Source organism: Polypterus senegalus, chromosome 8, assembly GCF_016835505.1.
Source record: "Polypterus senegalus isolate Bchr_013 chromosome 8, ASM1683550v1, whole genome shotgun sequence".
Lineage (NCBI taxonomy): Eukaryota > Metazoa > Chordata > Cladistia > Polypteriformes > Polypteridae > Polypterus > Polypterus senegalus.
Genome location: NC_053161.1, coordinates 113,855,262 through 113,867,446, shown reverse-complemented (window position 1 = coordinate 113,867,446; position 12,185 = coordinate 113,855,262). Strand labels below are relative to the sequence as shown.

Below are 12,185 nucleotides of genomic sequence, written 5' to 3'. Positions count from 1 at the left end.
AAAGAAATAAACACAAAACACGCCGATCTATCCCATAGAAGTGTGCCCTGCATTGCCCTCTCCCAGCCCTCCTTTCTGGACTCTGCCACCAGGCGCATTCTGACAGAGAAGTTTTATTTATTCGTCCACATGACTGTCGCGGAAACTGCCACATTATAACTTTTTTTTAATTGGCAGTACTTGATAGTAGAAAAGATGAGGAAAACAGCTTTGAGTCTTTCTACTTTTTAGCTGTAAGCAATGTGAAGGCGACACTGCCTTCAGCGGCGAGGGGTTGTGAGAACAAAGTGGATGCTCGGAGGTGCAGAATGTTGGGCTGCTCCGCTGGGTCGAGAGCTTCGCAGTTTCAGACGGCGTCCTCTCTTCTTGCACTGTTTGTGACACTTCGAGTGCCCCGTTGTCTCCTGGGAGAGTGGAAATCTTTGCGAATGAGTGTGATCGGCGCCATTGAATCAAAACTCTCTTAGTAAATTACGCTTCACGACTACTTACTGTCCCTTACGGTGAGTTCAGGTCACTAAAACCCTGCAACATTCAAGGTTGCTTTTGTGATAAATTCTTTTAAGAAGATGGAGGGTTTACATCTAAGAAGATGTACCGATCTCTTCATGTTAAGTTTTGGACTTGGGAATTGTTTGGACCTTCTGCCTGTTAAGCACGGAATGGCAGTGTCCACATTTCTCAGAATAACTTTTCTCTTAAATCACAGGCACGTAGTGCAAGGTTGTCAGGCAGAAATTTGCAGGATCGCATAGAAAATGGAATTTCTATATCACAGCGTTCATGTAGCGCCTTTCACAAGGGATCTGCTACCGAGAGATGATCCAAATACATTTAAGCTGCTGTTAGTGCTACTTACCTGTTGTGTTATAGCGCCTTTAAAATGTACTTTACCTGAAAGCACTCCAGTACTGCTCAATGTATCTTTACTTCTTACATGTTAATGTTTTACTGTTTAATAATTTATATACTACATTTTATTTTTTTCCCTTGCACTCAGTGAGCGAAGCCACTGGGTAATCAGCTAGTTCTTTATAAAGGCCACCCCCAATTTCCTCCTGTCAGTGGATTTTAAACATTTGGATTATGACTAAAAAAAACAGTGATGGCCAGTAAATTTGTTAAAATACATTTCAGAATGGATGTCTTAAAATAACATTCAATTCAGTATTGTGGTATATACGGTATATTCTGGTGTGGCATGTTTAGCAATTACAAGTTGATTGTGATTTTAACTTGCTTTAATTATTATTTTAGCTGTGCAGTCAGAATTTGCTGTGCATTCTCATCCATGGTCCACACTTCTAACCGGCATCACAGCTGTCGGTCATATTTACTGTTTCGGTGTATTGACTACAGAAACTGGCATCTCCTGTGGTTCATAATTATCAACTGCAAAAGTACTTTTTACCTGGCTATGGCAGCACACCATTTAGCTTGAATAGACTGTCTAGAGTTCATGTTTTTGCTGACATAGCTGCTAATGTTTTAGCCTTACATTTATGCAGACTGTACTGTCATACCCTGTCAGACCATGTGCAGCCAGTGTAATCTGAATTTAAAAAAATATTTTTTTCCTTGTTATGTTTATTTTTATAAAAAAAATCATGTGTTTTACACACACACAACACACCTTTATATGTTTAAAGGGGAGTGTTTGCAAGACTTTTTAGTCATAGATGGTTTATCAGTTGTAACCTCACATCTGCTGTCAGTCAGACAATGTTGACAAGAGTACCATTGCTCTTTAGTGTTTAAGTCACTGCTTTGTCTTTATGAGGCTTTGAACTGATTTAGAGATATCACACTCTGTGAACCATCTAACTGTTTTTCCAGATATGTAATATATATATGTATGTATGTGCCTGTCCTTGTGAGAGTAAATTTAAATGTACCAGTTTATAAATCTGCAAATGTACAGAGCATACCACATTTTGTGATGATTTCAATACACCATCAAATTTTTATGATTTGTATGAAAAAAATGTACACCTTAAAAGATCTTGTTTTTGTAATTATATATTATGTACTGAGAAACAGGAGCTCTGTTTCTTTATTGCCTACACATTTTTTCTTTGTTGCTGTTGCTTGGAAAGTCATCAAAGAAAGTGTATGGTTTTGTCCTTTATGGAAATAATGCGCCAAGACTTAGCCTTTGTTTCAGGTAATATTCTAAATAACTATTATAATAGCATTAAAACCTTATATTTGTTCTTATATTACAAAATTATAAACTTTCTCTAACAGGGTGGTGCACTATTTTGTTATTTCAACTTACTAGTACGTAATTCTGAAAAATATCTGTTTAAAAAAACCAAAACATTTTTAAGTTTGTTTTGACCATCTTTATGATTTGATTTTATTGCACAAATAGACTCAGTAAAAATGCTTAGTTTTTAGTTTACATATCACATGTATATCATTCACCTTATCTTATGTACCTTATCTTGTACAACTACACCATATCTTGTGCAGCTACTGTTTAATGTCTTTGTGTATGTGTTTTACAGAACATTCAAACATTCAGATTTGATCCTAATGAAGAAGAAAAGAGAAAAGTGAGTATTACATTAAAATAAGTGTAACTACATAGCTAAATTGTTTTTCTGACAATAGGAATTATTTTTGTAAAACTTTCACTTGCAGTGAGTGCCCATATAATACATGTACAGTAAATCACAAATAAGGTGTTCTAACTGTAGTTTCCTTTTTTTCCTGCTATTGTCATTCCCTGCAACTTCTATTCATTTTCAAGCCACTGAGTTCTATTTACATGGCTGTTAGCAGGCCAAAATGTTAAATGTTTGAAAAATTCTTGGCCAGTTTTTAAAATAAATTTGTCATAAACGGAACATAAGGTTTCCAGCCAAGTTAGTAATATATGCAAATAAAATCAAAAATCTTTTTTTTAAAACTTAGCACGTAGTCTGTTACATGGTATAAACCTCTATATTTCATTACTATCTGCCAAGTATTTAAATTTAAAACAAGTGGTGCCTGGTTAGGCTTGTTTGTAATTCTGAACCTGACCAAATGGGTTTCAAAATGGGTGAAAGATAATATCACCAGGTGCGATAGTACCCATAGTCCTTGAATTATTCTTCAAGAAGTTGTATACAGTACCTTGAAGATGTAAGTCCTGAAAGATATAAACTGTGGAACAGCTTAAACTCATTTTGCTTGCTCCTTATTTGTATCAATAAAGGCACCTCTTTATGTATGTATTTGTTTGTTTGTTTGTTTTAGAGCCTATGCAAGAGACTTGTGAAATACTTGGAAAATGATGTTCAGTCATCCTGTAGAACAGTGTGTCTGGAGACACTCCGAATTCTTTCAAGGGATAAAAAAGTTCTAGAGCCTGTGACCACCAAGCAAGGAATGCTAGTTCTCATCAGACTTGCCAGGCTTGAAGTTTTTGGAGAATCTGTTCTGCCAATTGAGGAGGATGAAATTGTGATTGAAGCTTTGAAATGTCTCTGCAATATTGTTTTCAATAGTACAGCTGCACAGCAGATAAGTGCTGAAATGAAACTTGCATTGGGACTTCAGGCACGGCTGAAAACGTATGTAGACCAGGACCTAAGACATGAAGTGGTTCTCTTTACATTGCGTCTTATTTTTCTACTTTCAGCACTACGAACTGATGTTCGTGATTGCTTAAGGCAAGAACTACAGTCAGTTGGCCTGCTCATCCAAATCCTGCAACGCATACTTGATGTAAAATGGATTGGGAAGTATGCTGTTGGCTTTGATACTAAATGTGCAATATTACCACATGACAAAAATGAATGCACTATTGAGGCCTTGAAAGTTCTTTTCAACTTGACCCTGTCAAATAATCAAACGGAGGTAAACATTTTTTACTTGTCTTCTGCATGTTGTTGCTTCTAGAATTATTCTATTCAAGATGTATTAAACTGCAGTCTGGGGATTGCAACATACTGCTGCTGTTTGTTGTTTTTTTATACTTTAAACATAATTTGATTTCAATGAGGGTACAAAAGAACTTGCTATGTATAGTAGCAGCATTGTGTTTTATTGTAGAAACATCTCATTGTTTAACTGATGTTTCTATAAATAAAAGAGAAAGGAAACCTGATCATACTGTAATAAAGGAGAAAGTTTAAATAGTTATGCAGCATTGTTTATCTATTATTTAAGAATGAGGTTTGGTTGCAACGTCTGTAATTTGACAGATGACAGAAGTTGGGTGTTATCTCTTTTGTATATTTTTATAGTCGTGAAAAGAGTGGGACCACTAGTTTATGAAGCTGTTGTTTAGTCTGTACATAGTCTTGTTGTAAACTTAATTTTTTTTGAAAATGAATGAATCGGAATTATCTATATTATTATCTACAATGGTTTCAGAATCTGTTCAGAGCTGTGTTCAAGTGCTCAGTTTTGGACCAAAAATAATTATCTCCATCAGAAGAAGTTTTAGAAAAGTACTCTTTTAGAAAAAACGTGCTTAAAATATACTCGGTGACCATTTCATGACTGCTAAATAGTAAACAGTCATTTTTAATGCCACTCAAATGGGTCTGCCATTTATTAAAAAGCAATCAGCTTACATTAGAATAACATGTGAGACCTCTCAGGAAAGCTGGTAGGTTACCAGTTTCAGAAATCTGACTGGATAAAAAAACGTGCACATAAGTTTGGTTTGCAAACAGACACTCATCTACAAACTCTCAAAATAAAATTGTTCTATTTAGCAATCACTGCAGAATATGAAGATTAGTGTACAAAAGCGAAACATTCTCTGTTTTTACTGGATAAATGTCTGATGTATGAAATCAAGAAGATCTTAGCTATTGAGCAAAGACTCACCCTCTCAACCCCATTGTCACAGGCTGTGAAGACAATGTAGAGTTGTAGAAAACCATGAAACATGGTATTTTAATTGGAAAATAATACAGTGCATCTGCAAAATATTCACAGCGCATCACTTTTTCCACATTTTGTTATGTTACAGCCTTATTTCAAAATGGATTAAATTCATTTTTTCCTCAGAATTCTACACACGACACCCCATAATGACAACATGAAAAAAGTTTACTTGTGGTTTTTGCAAATTTATTAAAAATAAAAATGAGAAATCACATGTACATAAGTATTCACAGCCTTTGCTCAATACATTGTCGATGCACCTTTGGCAGCAATTACAGCCTCAAGTCTTTTTCAGTATGATGCCACAAGCTTGGCACACCTATCCTTGGCTAGTTTCGCCCATTCCTCTTTGCAGCACCTCTCAAGCTCCATCAGGTTGGATGGGAAGCGTCAGTGCACAGCCATTTTAAGATCTCTCCAGAGATGTTCAATCGGATTCAAGTCTGGGCTCTGGTTGGGCCAACTCAATGACATTCACAGAGTTGTCCTGAAGCCACTCCTTTGATATCTTGGCTGTGTGCTTAGGGTCGTTGTCCTGCTGAAAGATGAACCGTCGCCCCAGTCTGAGGTCAAGAGCGCTCTGGAGCAGGTTTTCATCCAGGATGTCTCTGTACATTGCTGCAGTCATCTTTCCCTTTATCCTGACTAGTCTCCCAGTTCCCCACAGCATGATGCTGCCACTACCATGCTTCACTGTAGGGATGGTATTGGCCTGGTGATGAGCGGTGCCTAGTTTCCTCCAAACGTGACGCCTGGCATTCACACCAAATCTTTCAATCTTTGTCTCATCAGACCAGAGAATTTTGTTTCTCATGGTCTGAGAGTCCTTCAGGTGCCTTTTGCCAAACTCCAGGCAGGCTGCCATGTGCCTTTTACTAAGGAGTGGCTTCCGTCTGGCCACTCTGCCATACAGGCCTGATTGGTGGATTGCTGCAGAGATGGTTGTCCTTCTGGAAGGTTCTCCTCTGTCCACAGAGGACCTCTGGAGCTCTGACAGAGTGACCATCGGGTTCTTGGTCAGCTCCCTGACTAAGACCCTTGTCCCCCGATCGCTCAGTTTAGATGGCCGGCCAGCTCTAGGAAGAGTCCTGGTGGTTTTGAACAACTTCCACTTACGGATGATGGAGGCCACTGTGCTCATTGGGACCTTCAAAGAAGCAGATATTTTTCTGTAACCTTCCCCAGATTTGTGCCTCGAGACAATCCTGTCTCGGAGGTCTACAGACAAATTCTTTGACTTCATGCTTGGTTTGTGATCTGACATGAACTGTCAACTGTGGGACCTTATATAGACAGGTGTGTGCCTTTCCAAATCATGTCCAATCAACTGAATTTACCACAGGTGGACTCCAATTAAGCTGCAGAAACATCTCAAGGATGATCAGGGGAAACAGGATACACCTGAGCTCAATTTTGAGCTTCATGGCAAAGGCTGTGAATACTTATGTACATGTGCTTTCTCGATTTTTTTTATTTTTAATAAATTTGCAAAAATCTCAAGTAAACTTTTTTCACGTTGTCATTATGGGGTGTTGTGTGTAGAATTCTTAGGAAACAAAATAGATTTAATCCATTTTGGAATAAGGCTGTAACATAACAAAATGTGGAAAAAGTGATGCGCTGTGAATACTTTCCAAATGCACTGTAAGTGCTTTAATTTTCCAAATATGCCTCCCCCTTTAATGTTTCTCCAAATTTTAATTTTCTGTGTGAAGTAAAAAAGTTTTATATGAATCCATTATTTCAGAACCCCTGTAAAGTAGCACTTATTGTGCTGTTATCAAGGTATTTTATATGACTATTGTTAGTGCTGCAGTTTCCCACAGTCCTGTACGCATAAAAGTGGGTTATGTAAAGTTTTCCTCATGACATTAAATCTTTATCTCTGTACCCTGTACTGTATAAACCGGATACAATATGAATTGATATTTAAACGGATATATGTTGATTTTTTTTTTTGTTTTAAGGAACAGTGTAGGACACATATTTAAAAGTGACTAATTTCACCATCTTACTCCTCCTACAACGTCATGGTACTACAAGTTAAACGATTACAATTGATTGATCTGTCATGTCTGGACGAACTCTGTAATGGGATAAAAGTGGTGGTACCTGTTATGTGTTTATGCGTTTTTTTGGTTTTTTGTTTTTTTTAAATGATAATAAGTGTGATTCTTAAAACTGTGAATTGAAATTTTCCTGCCTTGAACACAAAGCATTTCCATACATGACTTCTGCTACTTTTCTTTTAAACACATGCTGATGTGATTATGTGAGCCACTTTCATAAGTAGTTTTTACTCATGTTAGTTTTGTATACTATTGTGCCTTCCAGAGTAATTTGTCTACTTGCAGCCATGCATGAGTACAGTACCACCCAATACTACTGATACTCTACAAAAGCTAGTACCATTATGCTTTCAGAACTTTGATATCAACTTATTTCTGAAGTGGTGGTTCTTGTGATGTCCCTAACAGAAATTCATGTGTTTGGAAGGTTGTGTGCATATGACTAGATATCTGCAATATGGATTATGCAACATGAGTAAATGGGGATTTTTTAAAATAGTTGTATTAATGTTGTATGTTGTTTGTTCATCATTGGTTCTCATAGAAGCATGTTATGTCAGAAACTTTGTTATCTCTGTTCTCCATAAGAACATGAGATTAAAAATTTTTTTGGACTTCAAGCAACACTGGGTAAGTAACAGATAAAAAGTAGAGTTTTGGGTATTCCTTTAAGGGATGAATACCTTGACAAATGAGTATATACTCCGTGAAATGCTTTTTCTTTGTAACATTTGTGGACATATCATGATGCAGTCTTCAGTTGAAATAGTATTTATAGATAAAGGTGATATAACAAACTTCATGTCACATTTATAATGTAGTCCATTGTATAATTAAAAAAAAGGCAAATTCTGCATATGGAAGAAGTAAGTGCCCCTCTTCATTTATGACCAAATCAAATGCCTACAATTAGAATCCGGTGCAAATGATTAGATCTTTATTAGATGGGATCTTGGAGTATCCAATCTTATTTAAACCTCAGACATTTATGCTAATTTGCCCTTTGTTACTGAAGTGTATTATCACCATACCTAGATCAAAAGAGTTGTCTGAAGGTATCTAGAAAGAAAGAACGTTACAGATGGCAATAAGTCTGGGAGGGGATTTAAAAAGATTTCCAAACAATTGGAATTAGACCATTGTGCTGTCCAGAATGTCATTTACAAGATGAAAATATTTCAGTCATCTGCCAGCTTGTCCAGGCTAGGCTGCCCCAGCACGTTTTGCTCAAGAGGGGAATGCAAGATTCTGAAAGAAGTCTCTGTCCAGAATTTCATCACAGAATCTGCAGGTAGCTATTGCCACTGTCGGTTTCAAAGTTCATGAGTCTTAGCATTAGACAGAGACTGCACAAATTAGATCTACAGTATATGGGAGATATGCCATCTTGTAAATGTGAGTTATTGAACATGCCTGAACCTTGTCCAGTTCCAGCCTGAAACAACAATATATGAACTATGCTAATCAACCTCGTACATATGCAGTCACAATGTTGCAGACTTTCATTGGATGGGAGTGTAACCACATGACACATCCACTATTGTGAGATAGAAGGTCTCTAAATCAGAGGCATGCAAAGAACCTTTATTTTATTAAGTGTGGGTGTCAGCAACTAGTGAAAATATGCTGAATGGCAACATGTTACTTCTGCTATAAATGCCATAAGCTCCAGCCACACCGTGCCTGAAATAAAAAAAAAAAAATGTCTGATCTCTGATGATTAACTGGCTATATAACATATACAGTATGCTCTCTGATTTCGATCTGCAAGTGGCAGCATTATGCCAGGGAAGTCATGACTATTGTTAGTCACAGGTGACTTGCATGTTTAAATGAATGTTACTGCTTGTGGTTAACAAAAGCAGCTTGATTGTCGCTAGGTGCCCTTAAGCAGTATGAGTGCCTTAAAATGTTCTGACGATATAAATTATTATGCATGCGAGTTGTCATTTATCTGATTTGGCTGCATTGCACTACTTGATCGTCATTTCCCAGTTTCTCTGAAATGTGCATATGAATGGGGAAGAGTTGCTGTAAATATACTGCACACACGTTCCACCGTCAAGCTTTTTCTTTTTTTTTTTTTTTTTTTTGCAAATGCCAGCATTTGTATGGGAAGTTGAATACACACATTTCGAGCCTTGTTTTGTGTATATGCAAGCTTTATAAATGAGGCCCCATGATTTCTGGAAACATTGTGCTCTGGACAAATGAGGCAGATACAGAATTATTTTGCAGCATCACCAGCAGACATGTTTGGTGAAAACTAAAGAAAGACAATATTTGGCCAGAAGAATCTGATACCAACTGAAAAGTGTGGTGATGGAAATATGGTTATGGATTGCTTTGCTACGGCAGAGCTTGGGCAGCTCATCGACATAGAATAGAATCCACTATAAATTTTTCATTGTGCCAGAGGGTGTGTAATGGTAATGTGAGACCATATTTCAGAAGATTGAAGCTAGACGGAAATAGGTCTTGCAACATGACAAATCCATCGAGGAATGGCAGAACAGAAAGAAATGAAAGGTTGTGGAATGGTCAGGTCAAAGCTTGGATTCAAATCCCATTGAGACTATATGGATTTTTTAACTGTGCTATGCATGAAAGACACCACTTAAACATTACACAGCTGAAAGAATTCTGCATGGAGGAGTGGGAAAGACTTTCTCCCAGTAGTCATCAGGGACTGGTACACTGTTATAGGAAACGCCTACTTGCAATTTGTTCTGCCATAGATTTAAATACAAGCTAGAATCAAGGGTGTTTTTATTTTTTCCACAGACAGAAATGACGTATCAAGCAGGCATTGCTAATGCAGTCTTTTAAACATGTTGACACAAATAATTAAGGACATAATAGGAGAACAATCATTTGGTATGAAAGAAAGATGCAGTTGAATGTCATTTGCACATGAATGAAAGTCAGTATTTTTTTTTCTAATAGTATCTCCCAGAAGAAGCAAGTAAATTTCAAACAGGCAGCCTGAGTACTGCATTTTTAACTTCACTTTGTATTGACAGAGAACTATCATCAAATTGCTGGGCATACTGAAATTATAGAATTACCTAAACCATGCAAGAACAATGCTTGAGATCCCCACATAATTTTCAAACTTGTATAGCAAAGTGGCCAAAGATGTCCAAGGCTGTGTTTACATTTTTAATCATTATAAATGTAATGTTTCTTTCATCTGAAAAGATTAAAATGTAATTGACAATACAAGTTAGTATGGTTTCTGTACTGTGACAGGTGTGAAACCCACACTGAACCATTCAAGCAAGTTGTAAATAAATAATATGAGGTTGATACTTTTGGATTTACTTCTTATTTTTTTGAATAGTATTCAGATCTGTTCTCAGTTTATAGTAATTTTATTTTTTTTGCAGTCTGATTTTACAGTGTAAATATTCTCATTAAACCAAACCAAAGGTGTGTGTTTTTGGTTCTCTAGCCACTTTTGTTTTGAGTGAGACTACTTTATCCTGGGCCCTTTTCAGAGATGCATTATAATAACTAGGGGGCTTTGCCCCCTGTTCAACCCCAAAACACTACGCGCCATTGTGAAGTGGGTGGCTGAACGCACCCCAAGGAGATGTGACCGCTCCTCTGAACCCCCTCTTAAACGATGATACAATGGGAAACAAATAAATTTTTTTTTACCTCCTATTTGCTCGATTTTCTGCTGCTGCCGTGCCGCATGATCTGCATTTTGTGTCTCTTCTCCCCCACTAACACTATTCTATCTCTTTTCACTGTTCCGTTACTTCGCAGAGTAATATTTTCCATTTGTTTGCACTAATGCGATCTTTACTCTCCTTTTTTTGAGACTTTAAAATTTTCCTACTTCCATTATCTCTAACCTGCTCTGCATGTGTGTCACTGGACTTGCTTCCAAAGGTTGTAAGTGTGATGTGACTTGACCATCTCACTGGATGTGAAAGTGTCTCTGTCTCTCTTCAAAAGATCACGACTCATCGCAAGTTTTTTTATAATAGAGAGAAATGTCAACTGAATCATTATTGTTATCCAGAAATTCAGGTGTTGGTCATAAAATTAGTATATCAAGACAAAGTTGATTTATTTCAGTAATTCCATTCAAAAAGTGAAACTTGTATATTAGATTCATTCACTACACACAGACTGATGTATTTCAAATGTTTATTTCTTTTAATTTTGATGATTATAACTGACAACTAATGAAAGTCCCAAATTCAGTATCTCGGAAAATTAGAATATCAATTAAAACCAATGCAAAAAAAGGAGTTTTAGAAATGTTGGCCAACTGAAAGGTATGAACATGAAAAGTATGAGCATGTACAGCACTCAATATTTAGTTGGGGCTCCTTTGGCCTGGATTACTGCAGCAATGCGGCGAGGCATGGAGTCGATCAGTCTGTGGCACTGCTCAGGTGTTATGAGAGCCCATGTTGCTCTGATAGTGGCCTTCAGCTCTTCTGAATTGTTGGATCTGGTGTATTGTATCTTCCTCTTCACAATACCCCATAGATTTCTTATGGGGTTAAGGTCAGGCGAGTTTGCTGGCCAATCAAGAACAGGGATCCCATGGTCCTTAAACCAGGTACTGGTAGCTTTGGCACTGTGTGCAGGTGCCAGGTCCTGTTGGAAAATGAAATCTGCATGTCCATAAAGTTCGTCAGCAGCAGGAAGCATGAAGTGCTCTAAAACTTCCTGGTAGACGGCTGCGTTGACCTTGGACCTTAGAAAACACAATGGACCAACACCAGCATATGACATGGCACCCCAAACCATCACTGATTGTGGAAATTTTACCCTGGACATCAAGGAACATGGATTCTGTGCCTCTCCTCTCTTCCTCCAGAATCTGGGACCTTGATTTCCAAAGAAAATGCAAAATTTACTTTCATCAGAGAATATAACTGGACCACACAGCAGCAGTCCAGGCGAGACGCTTCTGACGCTGTCTCTTGTTCAAGAGTGAATTGACACACGGAATGCAATAGCTGAAACCCATGTCTTGCAAAAGTCTGTGCGTGGTGGTTCTTGAAGCACTGACTACAGCTGCAGTCCACTCTTTGTGAATCTCCCCCAAAGTTTTGAATGGGTTCTGTTTCACAATCCTCTCCAGGGTGCGGTTATCCCTATTGCTTGTACACTTTTTTCTACCACATCTTGTCCTTCCCTTTGCCTCTCTATTAATGTGCTTGGACACAGAGCTCTGTGAACAGCCAGCCTCTTTAGCAA

At 37.6% G+C, this 12,185-nt stretch overlaps 1 protein-coding gene across 1 annotated transcript in view; it reads left to right on the top strand.

Moving 5' to 3' along the window:
* Window positions 1–2,514: 2,514 nt before the first annotated feature.
* Window positions 2,515–12,185, top strand: part of ric8b (RIC8 guanine nucleotide exchange factor B) — an 86,507-nt gene continuing 76,836 nt past the window's right edge. The window contains exons 1-2 of the mRNA XM_039761632.1: window positions 2,515–2,558; window positions 3,247–3,849. Coding sequence (XP_039617566.1) covers window positions 3,379–3,849 — 471 coding nt within the window. The 5' untranslated portion in view covers window positions 2,515–2,558; window positions 3,247–3,378. The remainder of the gene's footprint in view (window positions 2,559–3,246; window positions 3,850–12,185) is intronic.